This window comes from Esox lucius, chromosome 11 (genome assembly GCF_011004845.1).
Source record: "Esox lucius isolate fEsoLuc1 chromosome 11, fEsoLuc1.pri, whole genome shotgun sequence".
NCBI lineage: Eukaryota > Metazoa > Chordata > Actinopteri > Esociformes > Esocidae > Esox > Esox lucius.
Genome location: NC_047579.1, coordinates 801,922 through 822,892, shown reverse-complemented (window position 1 = coordinate 822,892; position 20,971 = coordinate 801,922). Strand labels below are relative to the sequence as shown.

Genomic DNA, 20,971 nt, shown 5'->3' with positions numbered 1-20,971 from the left:
ATCTACTCAGATTAGTTAAAACTTGAAAACGCGACGGACTCACCATGAACTCAGTTCATTGGTCAGAAAACGCTATGCTGTGCCGATCAGTATCCAAATGGGTATATCCGCTTGTAACCACTGTGAAACATACAACCGTAGACTGTGATTTACAAATACAAATCCTTTTGTCACAGTTCCAACGAAATATTAGTAACAAAACTCGGAATGTCTGTATTTTACGTTGGAAAGTGTTATTAATGAGTAGAAAGATTCCTAATATCTTTCTACTGTATAAAAGTTACACTGAACAAAATTTTAAATTCAACACTTGTTTTTGCCCCCATTAATCATGAGCTGAACTCAAAGATCTACGACTTTCTCTATGTACACAAAAGTCCTATTTCTCCCAAATATTGTTCACAAATCTGTCTAAATCTGTGTTAGTGAGCACTTCTCCTTTGCCGAGATAATCCATCCACCTCACAGGTGTGGCATATCAAGATGCTGATTAGACAGCATGATTATTGCACAGGTGTACCTTAGGCTGGCCACAATAAAAGGCCACTCTAAAATCCGCAGTTTCACTGTATTGGGGGTTCCGGGGGGGCCCGAAAACCAGTCAGTATCTGGTGTGACCACCATTTGCCTCACGCAGTGCAACACATCATCTTCGCATAGCGTTGATCAGGTTGTTGATTGTGGCCTGTGGAATGTTGGTCCACTCCTCTTCAATGGTTGTGCGAAGTTGCTGGATATTGGCAGGACCTGGAACACGTTGTTGTACACACCGACCCAGAGCATCCCAAACATGCTCAGTGGGTATGTCTGGTGAGTATGCTGGCCATGCAACAACTGGGATGTTTTCAGCTTCCAGGAATTGTGTACAGATCCTTGCAACATGGGGCAGTGCATTACCATGCTGCAACATGAAGTGATGGTCATGGATGAATGGCACAACAATGGGCCTCAGGATCTCGTCACGGTATCTCTGTGCATTCAAAATGCCATCAATAAAATGCACCTGTCTTAGTTGTCCATAACACACGCCTGCCCATACCATATCCCCACCGCCACCATGGGCCACTTGATCCACAACATTCACATCAGCAAACCACTCACCCACACTACTGCCATCTGCCCTGTACAGTGAACTGGGATTCATCCGTGAAGAGAACACCTCTCCAAAGTACCAGATGCCATAGAATGTAATCATTTGCCCACTCAATTCGGTTACGACGACGAACTGCAGTCAGGTTGAGACCCCGATGAGGACGACGAGCATGCAGATGAGCTTCCCTGAGACAGTTTCGGACAGTTTGTGCAGAAATTCTTTGGTTATGCAAACCGATTGTTGCAGCAGCTGTCTAGGTGGCTGGTCTCAGACGATCTTGAAGGTGAAGATGCTGGATGTGGAGGTCCTGTCCTGGTGTGGTTACACGTGGTCTTGGGTTGTGAGGCCGGTTGGATGTACTGCCAAATTCTCTGAAACGGCTTTGGAGACAGCTTATGGTAGAGAAATGTACTTTCAATTCACGGGCAACAGCTCTGGTGGACAATCCTGCAGTCAGCATGCCAATTGCACGCTCCCTCAAAACTTGTCTCCTGATGCTGTGCTGTCCCTCAAAAATGATTCAATCCAATGAGCATTCAAGTTTGAAAGTTTGAAAATGTGCATAGAAATAATGACACGATCAGAATACTCACTTGCCTACTAACTGTGTAAAATCACAGTTTATTTCCTTCATTTGAGTTTAGAAAATCCATTGCTGGTGTACCTAATAATCGCAGGTTATGTTCGCGTGGGTAAAACATATTTGTGTGCGAGTGTTCACTATTACAAATTTGCATTCGCATGCCTGGGGTTTCTGCAAAACTTTGAAAATGTGGAGCAAAACATCAGACTACTGAAGATTTAGTGTACACATGAAAAGCTACGGATATCTTGATTTTCATATAGGCTACAAGAATATCCTTTTCGAGAAATTGATGTTTATTTTTCAACAATGTTTTGAAGCAATTAAAAACATGATTAAAACACAGAATAGGCTAACACATAACAGAATAGGCTAACACACCCTTAGATTTTGGGTTATGTTCAGATAAAAAGTCAGATTCTGGAAGATGAAGGGTTATTGGATTAATTGGAATAACTGAATATCTGACAGACCTATAGAGTGTAATGTAGAGATGTTGCCCAATCATATTGAATTAGAAAGCAATGGTTTAGAAACCCTTTCAAAAGGCCCTGTACATAACCCATAACGTAAAATGTAAATTCAGTTTTTGGCCAGCTATGTAAACTCTAACATTGACTGATCCCACAAAAGGTGTTTAATTGGTTATAGGCGCTTCCTATTTGTCTTCTAATGCCTCTTAATATGAAAGTAATCTAATTACGTTACTGAGTTTGAGTAATCAAAAAGTTACGTTACTGATTACAAATGTGGACAGGTAGGTAACTTGTAACTGCAGCGGATTACATTTAAAAAGTAACCTAACCAGTCGTGATTATATTACGCTTACTGTGTGTAGTTAAAGAAGCTTGCTGTAAGACCAGTCTTACTCATTGAATCATTATTATCTACATCTTTCTCTCCCTCCCAGGGAACTTGTGGAAGAGGGCAAGTCGCAGTTACCTCACGATCGAGACACTGAAAGTCTGGATGGAGATGCCACTATATTCTCCCCCTCTGACATCAATCATAGGTACATTTAGTCATACGCATAGTCATGCATGCATATACACACACAATAAGTAATTATTCCCATTCTGGACTTTCCAGGGAAGAGGAAAATGAGGAACACGTTGCTTTAAAAGAAAATCTGAAAAAAGTCCCCTCTTCCAAATCTAAGAAGCCCTACATAGTTATGCGTTGGAAGGAGTTCTGGTTTGCGCCCGTCACCTCTTTCCTAGGCAATGTGCTGATGTACTTTGTGTTCCTTGGCTTGTTTGCTTACATCCTGTTGTTGGACTTCAAACCTCCGCCCAATGGCCCATGCACCTTAGAGTGTATTCTCTACTTCTGGGTCTTCACCCTGGTCTGTGAGGAGGTTCGACAGGTAGGAGCCATTTGCATGTTAATGCACAAACTTGCATGTACATTGGAACAGGGAGAGACACAGGGAACATACACAGAGGGTGTGTTCAGGGCCCTGGAGGGCGTTTTATTAACCAAAACTGAAGGAAAAGGGGGGAGAGGGAGTAAGGAAAAGCAAAGGTCAAACTTGTGTTCAGTGAGGCAGCGCTATCTCTGGGGCAGCCTCGGGATAGGTGCCTGTGGTTGTAGCTCTGATGGCTGTTCCCGGCATCTCCTGGCTGTCTTCCTCCAACTACATCTTACGGCTTTGTCCTTGATCATCATCTTTGGTTCTGGCCTCTGCACCGAGCAGCTCCCTGGGATCCCTTAAATGGCTCTTCTGGCATGGTCCAAAGGGGAAACCGGTGTGCAGGGGTGGGGCTGGACCAGCTTCCAGCATTTTCTGTTTGCGGCTTTGTTGCAATGCTGATATTTGCGGTGAAAAAAACATGTGCAAAAAATAACAAAAAAACATTTATAAGCTAGACCTTATACAGTAAATGCAGTTCCTAGCGAGTCTGCCAAAGCCATTTCATTTTATGGCATAAGAACGTATTTTTTTCTTTCATGGCATAACAACATACTTTTTTCTTTCATTCTAGAATTACATTGATTCAATAAATGTCAAGAAAGGTCACGATAACTAACTTTTTCATCAAGTGAAACGACGAAAGATTTGTGGAAATAAAATAAATAAATGTCGTTGTTCACAATAGATTTGCACTTGAGCCTTCCACGTGAGAGGCTCTGCCTTTAACCATAATGCCACGGCATTACGCATTTAACCACTCGCTAAACACTATTGAGCATTGTGTGAAACTGACTAACGTTTCTTATTAAGTTTACCTCCACCAGAAATAGTGTCTACGAGCTGTTAGCTTTTGCCACTGGCCATTTTAACTGCTTATTCTGAAGATTCACTTTTCCATGCCAGAAACAGTAGCAATATAACCATATACAATTTCAGGTTTCGGTTGTAGCCAGTGAAGTTTTCATCAATATGGAATAATTCACAATGCGTATTTCGCTTCGCCTGCGAGGAGATACGAACTCGGGACCTACAGTTGACAAGTTTGCTTCTCTAAGCACTACGCTACTTAACAAGGGGGAGTCAGACAGACAGACAGACAGACAGTCACATACACATACATACATACACACATACATACACACATACATTCGCTCTTCTTAGCCAGCTCCGCTTACGCGGTCCGGCAAAAATTTGGTAATTAATGATCTTCCTGTCTATCAGTCATTCTTCATGGCCAGCACCACCTTATACCAGAGGATGAAGCTCTACATCCAAGACATGTGGAATAAGTGTGACATCACAGCTCTCTCACTCTTTGCACTGGGCATGTGCTGCAGGTATGTGTATTTAAATGTATACTGTATATGCCCGTGTCTGTGTCTGTGTTCCTTCCTTATTTCTGCTTTTATGTATCTATATATTTTTTATGTATATTTGTATATGCATAGAGTCAAAAGGATAATCGTGAAGACATCTGACATATGGAATCCTATAATAAACAAAAAGTTGTTCAGCTCTTGCGGATTTGTTTGTAAAACATTTCTCTGTACATATATACAGTACCAGTCAAGTCCTGGACACCTAGTCATTCAAGGGTATTTATTTTGACTAATCGTGAATACTTCAAATCTATGAAATAACACTTTTATATAATCACATAATAACCAAAAAAGTGTTAAATCAATATGCATTTACAATTCTTCAAAGTAGCCACCCTTTGCCTTGATGAAAGCTTTAGCACACTCTTGACATTTTCTCATCCAGGTTCATGAGGTAGTCATGCAATGATTTTCCAGAAGTCTTGAAGGATTTCCCATATATGTTGAGCACCTGTTGGTTGCTTTTCCTTCACTTTGCGGTCCAACTCATCCCAAACCATCTCAATTGGGTTGAGATTGGGTGATTGTGGAGGTCAGGTCATCTGATGCCGAACCATCACCCTCATTGGTCAAGTAGCCTAGAGGTGTGTTTTCTGTCATTGCCCTGTTGAAAAATAAATAATATTCCCACTAAGCACAAGCCTCCTCTTCCATACTTTACAGTGAGAACTGAACATGCAGAGATCATCCATTCAACTACTCTGCATCTCACAAAGACAGGATGGTTGGAACCAAAAATCTCAAATTTGGACTCATCAGACCAAATTACATATTTCCACCAGTCTGTTATTTATTTCTCATATTTCTGAGGTGCAGTTATTTGTCAATTTGTGAAGCTTGTAACTAATTAACTTAGCCTCTGAAGCAGATGTAACTTTAGGTCTTCCTTTCCTGTGGTGGTCCTTATGAGAGCCTGTTTCACCATAGCAATTGATGTTTCTTTTGCGACTGCACTTGAAGAAACTTTCAAAGATCTTGATATTGAAATGCATGCAGCTGACAGCAATCAGGATACTGTTGGCTAACACGTGGAGGTCTGTACGACCCTCCAAGGATATGCCTCCCTAGACCAGTGTTTTTCAACCCTGCTCCTGGAGGCCCCCTGCCCTGCATGTTTTAGATCTCTCCCTGCTCTATCACACCTGATTCAAATGATCAGCTCATTATCAAGTCCTTGATGAGCTACATTTGGTATGGGAGGGCAGGGAGAGATCTAAAACATGCAGGGCAGGGGGCCTCCAGGAGCAGGGTTGAAAAACACTGCCCTAGACCATCACTAACCCACCTCCAAACTGGTCACGCTGCAGGCAGCATAACGTTCACCACGGCATCTTCAGACTCTTTCGGTCATATGTGCTCCATGTGAACCTGCACTCATCTGTGAAGAGAACGAGGTGCCAATGACGGACCTGGCAATTCTGGTGTTCTCTGGGGAATGCCAAGCTGCACAGTGCTGGGCTATGAACACACGTCCCACTAAAGGAGGTTGGGCCCTCATGCCACCCACATGGAGTCGGTTTCTGGGAGTTTGTTCAGAAACAACGCATACCAATAGCCCCATGGAGGTCATTTTGTGGGGCTCTGGCAGTGTTCCTCCTGTTCCTCTTTGCACAAAGGAACAGATACCGGTCCTGCTGCTGGGTTGATGCCCTTCTACAGCCTTGTCCAGCTCTCCTCATGTAACAACCCATCTCCTAGTATCTCCTCCATGGTTATGAGACTGTACTGGGAGACACAGCAAACCGTCATGCAATGGCACGTATGGATGTGCCATCCTGGAGGAGCTGGACTGCCTGTGCAACCTGAATGGGCTGTAGGTAGGGCACTAGCAAAACACAAAACTAAAGAAGAATCAGTCAGGAAGGATAAGGAGAGAGCAATTATCTGTGGCCACCACCTGCAAAACCATAAGGTTTTTGGAGGTTGTCTAGCTGTTGCCTCTCCAGTGCACCTGTTGTCACTTTCATTTGCACCAAAACAGGTGACATTGATTCACAATGCATCGCTCATGCTTCCTTATTGGACAGATTGATATCCCTGAAGTTTGATTGACTTGGTTTTATACAGTGATGACTTCGTGTTCCCTTAATATGTTTGAGCAGTGTATTACAGTTCTAATTGATTTAATGTTGAATATTTGAACACATATATTTTATTCTATTGTCTTTTGGAATAATAATAATAAAACGTTTTTTGAAATCATGGTTGCAGCAAAAAAATATATAATCAGGAGGAAAATGTATTTTAGAAAATGTATGAATTGTGTCAATCTGAAAGTTCATAAATTGCACTCGAGAATATATTTCAGTTTTTAAAATCGTTATCATTTACACTGTTTTTCTTTGTACATTTTCTGCCTGCCTCTTTGTCTAGCCTGTCTGTTTTGTCACTGTCCTATACCCACAATGTGCTTTATGTTTTACTGTAGACCCCATGGAAAGTTGTTTTTGCATGAACAACAGCGATTCAGTAACTAAGCTTTTGTGTGCTCTAGACATTTTGAGTGGTCCTATGAGTTTGGCCGTTCTGTGATGGCTGTGGACTTCATGGTTTTTACCCTCCGTCTCATCCACATCTTCGCCATCCACAAACAGCTGGGACCCAAGATTATCATTGTTGAAAAAATGGTAAAGGCTTTTTAACCCTTTAGATTTGTGGCTTATATGAATGGAAAATGTAATTCTCATACAGTTGTGCTCATAAGTTTGCATACCCTGGCAGAAATTGTAACATTTTGGCATTGATTTAGAAAATATGAGTGATCATGCAAAATAAAATGTTTTATTTAAGGATAGTGATCATGTGAAGCCATTTATTATCACATAGTTGTTTGGCTACTTTTTATATCATAACGATAACAGAAATCATCCAAATGGCCCTGATCTAAAGATGGTGTGGTTGTTTCAAGGAGCACAATACGACGAAAATGAGCTGCACGGTTGAGTTGCCAGAAAGAAGCCTTTACTGCGCCAATTCCACAAAAAAGCCTGGTTACAATATGCCTGACAACACCTTGACACGCCTCACAGCTTCTGGCACACTGTAATATGGAGTGACGAGACCAAAATACAGCTTTATGGTCACAACCATAAGTGCTATGTTTGGAGAAGGGTCAACAAGGCCTATAGTGAACAGAATACCTTCCCCACTGTGAAGCTTGGTGGTGGCTGACTGATGTGTTGGGAGTGTGTGAGCTCCTAAGGCATGGGGAATCTTGTGAAAATGTAAGGTAAGATTAATGCAGCATGTTATTAGAAAATACAATTTGCATTCTTCTGCAAGAAAGCTGTGCATGGGACACTATTGGACTTTCCAGCACGACAACGACCCTAAGAAGAAGGCCAAGTTGACCCTCCAGTGGTTACAGAAGAAAAAGGTGAAGGTTCTGGAGTGGCCATCACAGTCTCCTGACTTTAATATCATCGAGCCAATCTGGGGAGATCTCAAACGTGTGGTTCATGCAAGATGACCAAAGACTTTGCATGACTTGGAGGCATTTTCCCATGAGGAATAGACAGCTATACCACCTGAAAGAATCCGGGGCCTCATAGACAACTAGTACAAAAGACTGCACACTGTCATTGATGCTAAAGGGGGCAATACACAGTATTAAGAACTAAGGGTATGCAGACTTAAACGGGTCAGTAAATTTTTTGCCAGACCACGTAAGTGGAGCTGGCTAAGAAGAGCGATTGTCTCTTACTGACTGAGTGACTGACTGACTGACTCCCCCTTGTTAAATAGCGTAGTGGTTAGAGAAGCAGACCTGGGAACTATAGTTCCCGAGGTCATATTTCCTCGCAGGCGAAGTGAAGTATGCATTATGAATTATTCCGTATAGGCAAAAACTTCACTGGCTAAAACCTCCAGTGACTACATTATAGTAAGCCTGAAATAAATCAGTTTACGGTTATAGTGTGACTGTTTCTGGTGGATTTTCGAATTACACATCCGTGCATGCATTTTGGGTCAGGATAGACAAACACATTTGCTGACTACAACATAGGCTACAGTAGTTACGTTACAGTGAGGCTTAACTAAAACTGTATACGGTTATATTGCAACTGTTTCTGGCGTGGAACAGTTCATCTTCAGTCTCGCTCGCAATTGCTCAATTCCTATGATTATTCCCAAGAAGTTAGTAGAGACTGGTAAAGCCTAACAGCTAATAAGCTGTTAAAACGGCCAGTGGCAAAACTAACAGTTCATAGGCGCTATTTGTGCTGGAGCTATATTGTGTTTGGCAACAAAAATAAAATAACAATTATTAGTAAATCACTGGATTCTCAGGCCATTAAAACCAGGGATCAAGTGTGTAATCTTGGTGTACAGATACACTAAGACCTCACATTTAACAGTCATATCAAAGCAGTCACCAAAACAACATTCTATCATCTAAAAAATATATCCAGAAACCAAAGGCTTGGTTTCCCAAAAAGACCAAGAGAAGCTCATTCATGCTTTTTTCTCTAGTAGGGTTGACTACTGTAATGGCCTCTTAACTGGACTCCCGAAAAAGACTGTAAAACAACTGAAGCTTATTCAGAATGCTGCTGCTAGAATGTTAACCAGGACCAATAAAACAGAGCACATCACTCCGGTTCTTAAATCTTTGCATTGACTTCCAGTCAGTTACAGAATAGATTTCAAAGTGGTGCTTTTAGTTTATAAATCTCTGAATGGTTTAGGACCCGAATACATTTCTGATATGTTTGAAGAATATAAACTGAGCAGGGCTCTTAGATTCATGAACACAGGTCAGCTAGTTGAGCCCAGAGTCCAAACTAAACATGGAGAAGCTGCGTTTAGCAGTTATGCTGTACAAAACTGGAATAAACTACAAGAAGATCTTAGACATGCCCCAAACGTATACATGTTTTAATCCAGGTTAAAAAGACTTCTATTCTCACGTGCCTATGACTGAGCACTTAAACTTAACCACACTGTTTTTAATCTTTATATGTTTTCTTATTGTATTTTTTATGATGTATTAATTTGTTTAGATGTTTTCATTTGAGTATTTGTTTTTATTTTATTGTCCTTTCATATATTTTTCTTTGTAAAGGACATTGAATTTCTTCGATGTATGAATTGTGCTATATAAATGAACTTGCTTCCTATACTGACACCCATTGAGCTCTGCTCTGTGGTGTAGTGGTTAGCAACATAGCCTTTCATGTGGGTGACCTGGGTTTAAATCTCAAGAGGGCAATACTTGCTATTGTGGTCCGGCTGAACTAGGCTTGCTTGGTTTCTTGTTTCTTTGTTGCCATGTTTTGTTTAATGATTGTGCCATTCTGGTCTGACCTACAGTTGAATGTGAATCCCATAAGAAATCAAGGGCATGTGTTTTGCTTGCTCACTCATGCTTTCTTTACAAATGGTACATATATTACCAATTCTCCAAGGGTATGCAAACATTTGAGCACAACTGTAACCTCAAACAGTCACACTCCAAACTCCACTATGGCCAAGACCAAAGAGCTGTCAAAGGACACCAGAAACAAAAAACTGTATCAATTCAAAGAGGACAATTTGGAGACCAAGTTGAGGATGCAACAGTTTACCTCACATAAAACTGAAACCAAACATTACGCGTATATTTTACTGCATAAAATATATTTCAAATAAAAGAATATATTTTAAAAGTGAAATACTACAATTGATTTTAGTGAAAGGTTTAACTGGTATTTTGAAAAAGTTGCACACCTTAGAAAATGTAGAATTCTTCATTTGTATGCACTTTTATGCGAACAGTTTTTGAAGCCTGTTTTATTCTCAACATGACTATAGAATATGATCTTACAGTGTTGGTCTTTCATAAGGTGCTTTACATTTGGTGAACAATGAAGAGTGCATTAAAGTGTGGCAGATTTTTAATGGGCACTATGTAGAATCCTGTCACTAATGTTTTTAAGACTGAATTTAAACAGTAACAAGTCTCCATTTCCTTACTGAATGAGACCAGAATAGTATTAGCTAGTCCAGGGAGGTTTAGGGTGGAGGATAGTACTCTAAGTGTCTAAAGAGCTTGAGGAGATTACAAGTCAATACAAACTGATAGACAGGTGAATGAGAAAGTTTAAATGGGAAATATCTCAGGTAATATATAAAACATCAACGTAAACCATTAACTGCAGATGTCTACCAGTTGGTTTTACTTGTATTTATGCTAATGCAGTAAAAAATACTTATGGACTTAATATTTAGTTTCTCTTCTGATTGGCAGATGAAGGACATCTTCTTCTTCCTTTTCTTCTTGGCGGTGTGGATTGTGGCCTATGGCGTAGCCAATCAGGTGCTGCTGTATGCTTATGACCCCCGTCCTAATTGGATATTTCGCAGAGTGTTCTACAGACCATATATGCACATATATGGACACATCCCCATACATGAAATGGATGGTGCGTTAATGTTTGTGTATGAATGTGTTTTGCATGTGGATGTGTACAGTGGATATAAAAAGTATACACACACCTGTTAAAATGCCAGGTTTTTGTGATGTAAAAGAAAGAGACAAAGATCATGTTGGAACTTTTTCCACTTTTAAGGTGAAATACAGTGGGGCAAAAAAGTTTTTAGTCAGCCACCTATTGTGCAAGATTTACTTTAGGCTAACTTTAATGTAGCTACTGAAGCATGTAGCCAGCAACGTTTTAGTCTGGCTGTACAGTACCTACAGTGGGGCTAAAAAGTATTTAGTCAGCCACCAATTGTGCAAGTTCTCCCACTTAAAAAGATGAGAGAGGCCTGTAATTTTCATCATAGGTACACTTCAACTATGAGACAAAATTTGAAAAAAAAATCCAGAAAATCACATTGTAGGATTCTTTATGAATGTATTGGTAAATTCCTCTGTAAAATAAGTATTTGGTCACCTACAAACAAGCCAGATTTCTGGCTCTCACAGACATGTAACTTCTTCTTTAAGAGGCTCCTCTGTCCTCCACTCGTTACCTCAATCAAATCAATCAAATTTATTTATAAAGCCCTTTTTACAACAGCAGTTGTCACAAAGTGCTTTACAGAGACACCCGGCCTTAAACCCCAAGGAGCAAACAACAGTAATGTTGAATTTCAGTGGCTAGGAAAAACTCCCTAAGAAGGTCGAATTTTAGGAAGAAACCTAGAGAGGACCCAGGCTCAAAAGGGGTGACCAGTCCTCTTCTGGCTGTGCCGGGTGAGATATTAAGAGTCCAATTGGAATAATAAATACATTTCTCTGGGCTAAATCCAGAGTCTATTTGATTTTAGACTAGGTCAGAAGTATGACCAGGTGGACAAGGACAGGGACAGCAACGGGCCCCCCAAACCAGGTAATCCGCAGGTGTGGACCAGGACCTCATCTCCTTCTAAAATGTAAAACTGGAGGAAACTGAGAAAAGTTAGTAGTACATCCCTCATATCCCCCAGCACGATAATATAGCAGCGTAACACCTTGGAACTGAGACGGGGGGGTCCGGTGACACTGTGGCCCTACCCGGGGGAGGTCCCAGACAGGGCCCAACAGGCAGGAAATCAATCCAACCACATTGCCAGGCATCAACCAAAGGGACACCCACCAACCGCAACCCCCCTGAATTAATACCTGTATTAATGGCACCTGTTTGAACTTATCAGTATAAAAGACACCTGTCCACAACCTCAAACAGTCACACTCCAAACTCCACTATGGCCAAGACCAAAGAGCTGTCAAAGGACACCAGAAACAGAATTGTAGACCTGCACCAGTCTGGGAAGACTAAATCTGCAACAGATAAGCAGCTTGGTGTGTAGAAATCAACAGTGGGAGCAATTATAAGAAAATGGAAGACATACAAGACCACTGATAATCTCCCTCGATCCGGGGCTCCACGCAAGATCTCACCCCGTGGGGTCAAAATTATCACAAGAACGGTAAGTAAAAATCCCAGAACCACACAGGGGGACCTAGTGAAAGACCTGCAGAGAGCTGGGACCAAAGTAACAAAGGCTACCCATCAGTAACACACTCAAATCCTGCAGTGCCAGACGTTTCCCCCTGCTTAAGCCAGTACATGTCCAGGCCCGTCTGAGGTTTGCTAGAGAGCATTTGGATGATCCAGAAGAGGATTGGGAGAATGTCATATGGTCAGATGAAACCAAAATAGAACTTTTTGGTAAAAACTCAACTCGTCGTGTTTGGAGGAGAATCCAAAGAACACCATACCTACTGTGAAGCGTGGGGGTGGAAACATCATGCTTTGGGGCTGTTTTTCTGCAAAGGTACCAGGACGACTGATCCGTGTAAAGGAAAGAATTAATGAGGGCATGTATGGTGAGATTTTGAGTGAAAACCTCCTTCCATCAGCAAGGGCATTGAAGATGAAACGTCTTTCAGGAATACAATGATCCCAAAAACACCACCTGGGCAACGAAGGAGTGGCTTCGTAAGAAGCATTTCAAGGTCCTGGAGTGGCCTAGCCAGTCACCAGATCTCAACCCCATCAAAAATCTTTGAAGGGAGTTGAAAGTCTGTGTTGCCCAGCGACAGCCCCAAAACATCACTGCTCTAGAGGAGATCTGCATGGAGGAATGGGCCAAAATACCAGCAACAGTGTGTGAAAACCTTGTGAAGACTTACAGAAAACGTTTGACCTCTGTCATTGCCAACAAAGGGTATATAACAAAGTATTGAGATTAACTTTTGTTATTGACCAAATACTTTTTTCCACCATAATTGACCAATAAATTCATAAAAAATCCATGTGATTTTCTGGAAAAAGAAATCTCATTTTGTCTCTCATAGTTGAAGTGTACCTATGATGAAAATTACAGGCCTCTCTCATCTTTTCAAATGGGAGAACTTGCACAGTTGGTGGCTGACTAAATACTTTTTTGCCCCACTGTATAATGTGTTCTGGACTACAAGAATTTCTGGCACGTACTCGCTGTGTGCTAAATGTGACAATCTCCCGTATTCTTCATATGAATGGGCTATGGGGTAGGGTGGCAAGACGGAAGCCTTTTCTTACAAAGAAAAACATTCAAGCCCGGCTGAAGTTTGCAAAAACAAACATCAAGTCCCCCAAAAGCATGTGAGAAAATATTTTATGGTCTGATGAAACCAAAGTTGAACCAAAGTTTTGGCCATAATTCCAGAAGTTTCAAAAACAACACTGCACATCACCCAAAGAATACCATACCCACAGTGAAGCATGGTGGTGGCAGCATCATGCCTTGGGGCTGTTTTTCTTCAGCTGGAACTGGGGAACTGGAGTCATCTGTGGGGCGAAGAGGTCCTCGCAATCTGACATTTGGAGTGCTTTTGCCAAGACGAGTGGACAAATATTGCCACGTCAAGATGTGCCATGCTAATAGACTCCTACCCAAAAAGACTGAGTGCTGTAATAAAATCAAAAGGTGCTTCAACAGAGTATTAGTTTAAGGGTGTTCTCACTTATGCAACCAGGTTATTGTGATATACATGTATTTTTTTATCAAATATTTCAGTTTTTCAATTGAATTGTTCACGTTATAGGTCACATTAAAGGTGGAAAAAGTTCTGACATGATTTATCTTTGTCTCATTCTTTACATCACAAGAACCTGGCATTTTAACAGGGGTGTGTAAACTTTTTATATCCACTGTATATGATTAGTGAATCTGACCAGTAACCGAAAGAGTAAAACATTTTACCGTTAGGTAATGTTACTGTATGTTCCTCTTAGGTCATTGCTGTGAGTGAATGTCAAAGTATCAGAAAAAATTTAAAATAGCTAACATTTATATTCTGACTGAAGTAGGTATTTATAATATCTTAATTAACTACCTTGCTCTGGATTGGAATATGTTTAGATATACTATACAACCCCATTTCCAAAAAGATTCAGACGCTGCATAAAATCTAAATAAAAACAGAATGCAATGATGTGCAAATAATTTAAAAACTATATATTCAATAAAAAATTGTGCAAATACAACAAATCAAATGTTGAAACTGATACATTTAATTAGTTGTGTGATATTCCTCCAGATTCTTATCATTACAGACCTTTTCCAGTCTTTTGTTGCCTCTGTCACAACTTGTTAAAACGTTGCTGGCATCAAATTCAAAATGGGCATGTATGTTTCCAAAAACAATACAATTACTCAGTTTGAACACTTGATATGTTGTCTTTGTCAATGTCAAGTAATAAGTGTACAGCTTGTATAACAGTGTAAATGTGCTGTTCCCTCAAAATAACACAACACTCAGCCTTTAATTTCTAAACCGCTGGCAACAAAGTACACACCTAAGTGAAAATATCCAAATTGGGCCCAAGTTGTCAATATTTTGTGTGGCCACCATTATTTTCCAGCACTGCCTTAACCATCTTGGGCATGGAGTTCACCAGAGCTTCACAGGTTGCCACTGGAATTCTCTTCCACTCCTCCATGATGACATCATGGAGGAGCTGGTGGATGTTAGAAACCTTGTGCTCCTCCAGTAATCCATGTCCTTAGTCTGCTTGTCTTCAGCAAACTGTTTGCAGGCTTTCTTGGGCATCATCTTTAGAAGAGGCTTCCTTCTGAGATGACAGCCATGCAGGCCAATTTGATGCAGTGTGCGGTGTATGGTCTGAGCACTGACAGGCTGACCCCCCACCCCTTCAACCTCTGCAGCAATGCTGGCAGCACTCATACGTCTTTTTCCCAAAGACAACCTCTCGATATGACACTGAGCATGTGTATTCAACTTCTTTGGTCGACTATGGCGAGGCCTGTTCTGGGTGGAACCTGTCTTGTTAAACTGCTGTGTGGTCTTGGCCGTGCTGCAGCTCAGTTTCAGCAATTTCTTTCAGATCCTCAGAGAGTTCTTTGCTATGTTGCCATGTTGAACCTCCAGGGACCCGTATAAGAGAGTTTGAGAGCTATAACACCAAATTTATTCACACCTCAGACCTTGTAACACTAACGAGGCACATGACGACGGGGAGGGAAAATGGCTAATTGGGCCCAATTTGGACATTTTCACTTAGGGGTGTACTCACTTTTGTTGCCAGCGGTTTAGACATTAATGGCTGTGTGCTGAGTTATTTTTGGGGGATAGCAAATTTACACTGTTATACAAGCTGTACACTCACTACTTTACATTGTAGCAAAGTGTCATTTCCTCAGTGATATAATCAAATATTTTCAAAAATGTGAGGGGAGTACTCACTTTTGTGAGATACTGTACATCCTCCTCCTTTCACTCTCTTGTCCATAGCTGATAAACTGGAGGAAGGGATGGAGTGCACCAATAATGTCACCCTGATTGAGGAGGGGGCAGAGCCCTGCACAAGTACCTACGCCAACTGGCTGGTGGTCATCTTATTGGTCATCTACCTCCTGGTCACCAACATCCTCCTGGTCAACCTGCTAATCGCCATGTTCAGGTACCTCTCTCCAGGGATTAGACTGGGGCTGAATCTCCAATCACATGCTATGCATACTATACAGTATGCAAGATGATTATGCCAGAATATCAGTATGTCCGAAACCATAGTACGCTGAAAATAGTTTGCCAAAATTTTCTTGGATGGTCTACTATTGGCTTTTCAAAGTATGAATCCGTGCATGCTTTTTGGGGTAATATTGACCACAACCCCTTGCGAAGTAAGAGAATCGTTTGCACGATTTTCTAGTCTTCTCGTTTGATGAAAGTCGGTTATCGTCACTTATATTGATAGTTGTTGCATCAGTGTCATTCAGGTATGAAAGAAAAACTAATATCGTTGTGCCATGAAATTAAATTGCCCTGGCAGTGTAACGTTTGTCTTCAGTCTGACTAACATGCACTAAATTCTTATGACTATTCTAAGTAGTAAGATCCTAGTGCAGTGAGGGAAAAAAGTGTTTGATCCCCTGCTGATTTTGTACGTTTGCCCACTGACAAAGAAATGATCAGTCTATAATTTTAATGGTAGATTTAATGGTAGGTTTTTGAACAGTGAGAGACAGAATAACAACAACAAAATCCAGAAGAAAATAGATTTTCATTTTAATGAGTGAAATAGGTATTCGACTACCTGGTGGCAAAACCCTTGTTGGCAATCACAGAGGTCAGACGTTTCTTGTAGTTGGCCACCAGGTTTGCACACATCTCAGGAGGGATTTTGTCCCACTCCTCTTTGCAGATCTTCTCCAAGTCAATAAGGTTTCGAGGCTGACATTTGGCCACTCGAACCTTCAGCTCCCTCCCCAGATTTTCTATGGGATTAAGGTCTGGAGACTGGCTAGGCAAATCCAGGACCTTAATGTGCTTCTTCTTGAGCCACTCCTTTGTTGCCTTGGCTGTGTGTTTTGGGTCATTGTCATGCTGGAACACCCATTCATGACCCATTTTCAATGCCCTGGCTGAGGGAAGGAGGTTCCTACCCAAGAGTTGACGGTACATGGCCCCGTCCATCGTCCCTTTGGTGCGGTGAAGTTGTTCTGTCCCCTTAGCAGAAAAACACCCCCAAAGCATAATGTTTCCACCTGTTCTTGGGGTCTTGGGGTCATAGGCAGCATTCCTCCTCCTCCAAACAGCGATTTGATGCCAAAGAGCTCGATTTTGGTCTCATCTGACCACAACACTTTCACCGAGTTCTCCTCTGAATCATTCAGATGTTCATTGGCAAACTTCAGACGGGCCTGTACATGTGCTTTCGTGAGCAGGGGGACCATGCGGGCACTGCAGGATTTCAGTCCTTCACGGGATAGTGTGTTACCAATTGTTTTCTTGGTGACTATGGTCCCAGCTGCCTTGAGATCATTGACAAGATCCTCCCGTGTAGGTCTGGGCTGATTCCTCACCGTTCTCATGATCGTTGATCTCCATGAGGTGAGTTCTTGCATGGAGCCCCAGACCGAGGGAGATTGACAGTTGTTTTGTGTTTCTTCCATTTGCAAATAATCGCACCAACTGTTGTCACCTTCTCACCAAGTTGCTTGGCGATGGTCTTGTAGCCCATTCCAGTGTAGGTCTACAATCTTATCCCTGACATCCTTGGACAGCTCTTTGGTCTTGGCCATGGTGGAGAGTTTGGAATCTGATTGATTGATTGCTTCTGTGGACAGAATAACTCCCTTTAAGAATGTGCTCCTAATCTCAGCTCGTTACCTGTATAAAAGACACCTGGGAGCCAGAAATCTTTCTGATTGAGAGGGGATAAAATACTTATTACACTCATTAAAATGCTAATCAATTTATAACATTTTTGACATGCGTTTCTCTGGTTTTTTGTTTTGTTATTCTTTCTCTCACTGTTCAAATAAACCTACCATTAAAATTATAGACTGATAATTTCTTTGTCAGTGGGCAAAATGTACAACATCCGCAGGGGATCAAATAATTTTTTATCTCACTGTATAACTGCTTTGTAAGCTATTAAAATGGCTAGTGGCAAAAGCTATACAGTTCATAGATGCTATTTGTAGTGGAAGTAAAGGATTCATAAAATACATTAGTCAGGGCCTCCCAAGTGGCACAGTGATCTTCACACTTGCATTGCAAGTGCCACTGTGTCGCCATGGCTGTGGATTCGAGTCCCGGTTATGGCACTGCCGACTGTCGCCAGGGGGTCTGGTAGGGTGGTGCATATTAGGCTGGTGATGTCTGGGGGGAGGGGGAAGGTCATCGGCATAGGGGATTTCCTTGTGCTGCCGTGTTCCAGCAGAGTGCCTCTATCCTGGCCATGCATAAGGCAATGTGAGTGACATTTTACTTTGACATGTTGGCTCAAATTGACTTCCTGGTTAAGGGAGGGGTTGTAAAGAAGCAGATGGGCTGATCTCACAGGTTTCGAAGGAAGCCTGTGGTGATCTGTGACTCTCTCGACTCTAAAGGGATCGTTGTAGTGGTGGCACAACGTCGTATAGTGGGATGGGGGGAAAATTTCAAGAAAAAAAAAACTGCCAGTTTAACACAATGCTTAGTGGTGTCTAGCTACATATTCAGACTTGTCATGATCACAAAGTGATCTAAAGAGACAAGGTAGTATGTCCAAATCGGTCCCAATACTGGCATACTATCTTACTATATACTATACAGCACATACTTCACCATGATGTATGTATGTAGTATATGATTTGAGATCCAGCCTTGGATTTGGGAAGTGAGGGAGACATATTTCCAGGGTCTTGACAAACAAAATAGTTTGGTAGGAGCAAAAGTCTCCTATGCCCTGATATAATGTCTGGTTTTAATTTCTCTGTGGCACTTTATTTCTCTTCTTCCTGCAGTCACACCTTCTCCAAAGTGCAGGACCACAGTGACACCTACTGGAAGTTCCAGCGCTACAACTTGATCTTGGAATACCACTCTAGACCCTGTCTGGCCCCACCCTTCATCATAATCTCCCACATCCACCTCTTGATTAAGAGACATATCTGCAAAATCCCTTCCACCAAGATCAAACACTTTGGTGAGAGAGGGAGAAAGACGGGGTAAAGTGAAGGATAAAAGAGAAATAAAGCTTTTCCGATTTTAAGAAGATACTGATCAGAAAGCCTTTTCTATTTTTCAGAAAATGAGAAATGCAGTGCGCAGAATGATTAAATGATACAAATACTGTAAGTTCTACTTCCCAGGGATAATAAAAGATCACAGGACAAATGTGAAAAAATAATGACACTTTCTTGAACAACTGGGAAACCGCAAAGGGCTCAAAATTAAGACAAGTAACATCAGTTTGCACATAGATGAGGAGATTGTATCTGACAGGACCCAACTTTAATTAATCAGTTATTTTCATGCAGTGAAGGATTCAATCTCACTCCACAAGAGTGACTTGGCACTATCCCATTTTAACACTAGAACCGCCAAATGCCTACGCCAATTGGCAATAAAATAAAACTGAAATTTTGAAACCTCCTTCCATGACTTTTCCTAAATAGGCGTATATTACATTGTTCCGTTGTCGGAATTTTAAACTGACGAACAGAAAAAGATTTTGAGACGATTTACCTGTTTTTTTTACCCTGTTTTCCCACTTAATCTGCCAACAGCCCATGCCACTTAGGGTTGGTACCCAAATGGTACCCAGGCGCCAATCACCCCTCACTGAATGCATGACGTCAATGGATGAATGCGCGATACTCCCAGATGAATGAATGAATGTAAATGTACATTATTTTAGGAGGGAAAGAGAAACTAAATCGCCCACACATCCTATCTTCTCACTTTGAATATTCTCTGCTTATTTTACTGACGATTAATATTCTATAAATGTATGGCTAAATAATTATTCACAAAATGAAATTCCAGCGATAACAAATTTCTGTCATTTTCTAATAACTCCTCTTGGTTTGTCGATAATTTATTGATGTAACCTATAGAGAAAAAAAAGCCAGTAATCTAGGAGACTAGAGCTATGCACTGGTGTTGAGAGCAACCTGATAGCCCCACTACAACCCCAGGGAGAGACTTTCAAAATGTGCCGTTCACAGCCTATTCATTTCACCTCGTCTTTTTCTATGTATTATTTTTTTAGTAATTTTTTTAGTATGATGAGACCAAAAATACCAACACATTCTTGTATTTTTCAAATTCATTAACTATTTAAAACAAACAAATTCTGTAATTCATTTAATTATTTTTTATATTCTATATAGTTTTCTAACGACCCAGTAGATGAACTGATGCTCTGGCTGGATTGTGATGCTGTGGAGGAAAATGTCCATACTAATAGGGAGGTTATAGGGGTTTAAAAGGGCTTGGCGGTTCTAGTGTTAAAGGTTTTAGTGGTCAAAACAATTTTTATGTAGAGCAGGGGTAGGCCAGCATCACTGTCTCTCCACTGTTGACGTTGAGACTGTTGTTTTGTGGGTACTATTTAATGAAGATACCATTTGAGGACGTGTAAGGTGTCTTTCTCAAACTGGACACTCGACAGAGGTCATTGCCAAAATGTTTTCTGTAAGTCTTCACAAGGTTTTCACACACTGTTGCTGGTATTTTGGCCCATTCCTCCATGCAGATTTCCTCTAGAGCAGTGATGTTTTGGGACTGTCGCTGGACAACACGGACTTTCAACTCCCTCCAAAGATTTTCTATGGGGTTGAGATCTGGTGACTGGCTAGGCCACTCCAGGAGCTTGAAATGCTTCTTACGAAGCCACTCCTTCATTGCTCGGGCGGTGTGTTTGGGATCATTGTCATGCTGAAAGACCCAGCCACGTTTCATCTTCAATGCCCTTGCTGATGGATGGAAGTTGTCACTCAGAATCTCACGATTTATGGCCCCATTCATTCTTTCCTTTACACGGATCAGTCGTCCTGGTCCCTTTGCAGAAAAACAGCCCCAAAGCATGATGTTTCCACCCCATGCTTCGCAGTAGGTATGGTGTTCTTTGGATGCAACTCAGCATTCTTTCTCCTCCAAACACGACAAGTTGAGTTTTTACCAAAAAGTTCTATTTTGGTTTCATCTGACCATATGACATTCTCCCAATCCTCTTCTGGACCATCCAAATGCTCTCTAGCAAACCTCAGACTGGCCTGGACATAAGCAGGGGGACACGTCTGGCACTGCAGAA

The 20,971-nt window shown here is 41.4% G+C and overlaps 1 protein-coding gene across 2 annotated transcripts in view; it reads left to right on the top strand.

The window, feature by feature from the left end:
* Nucleotides 1-20,971, top strand: part of LOC105031630 (transient receptor potential cation channel subfamily M member 4) — a 166,330-nt gene that overhangs the window by 115,629 nt on the left and 29,730 nt on the right. The window contains exons 17-23 of one of the 2 annotated variants that reach the window (XM_034295075.1): nucleotides 2,587-2,688; nucleotides 2,766-3,042; nucleotides 4,312-4,427; nucleotides 6,964-7,096; nucleotides 10,699-10,873; nucleotides 15,679-15,847; nucleotides 18,678-18,859. In XM_034295075.1, coding sequence (XP_034150966.1) covers nucleotides 2,587-2,688; nucleotides 2,766-3,042; nucleotides 4,312-4,427; nucleotides 6,964-7,096; nucleotides 10,699-10,873; nucleotides 15,679-15,847; nucleotides 18,678-18,859 — 1,154 coding nt within the window. The remainder of the gene's footprint in view (nucleotides 1-2,586; nucleotides 2,689-2,765; nucleotides 3,043-4,311; nucleotides 4,428-6,963; nucleotides 7,097-10,698; nucleotides 10,874-15,678; nucleotides 15,848-18,677; nucleotides 18,860-20,971) is intronic. The other variant, XM_034295076.1, reaches the window with a different exon arrangement.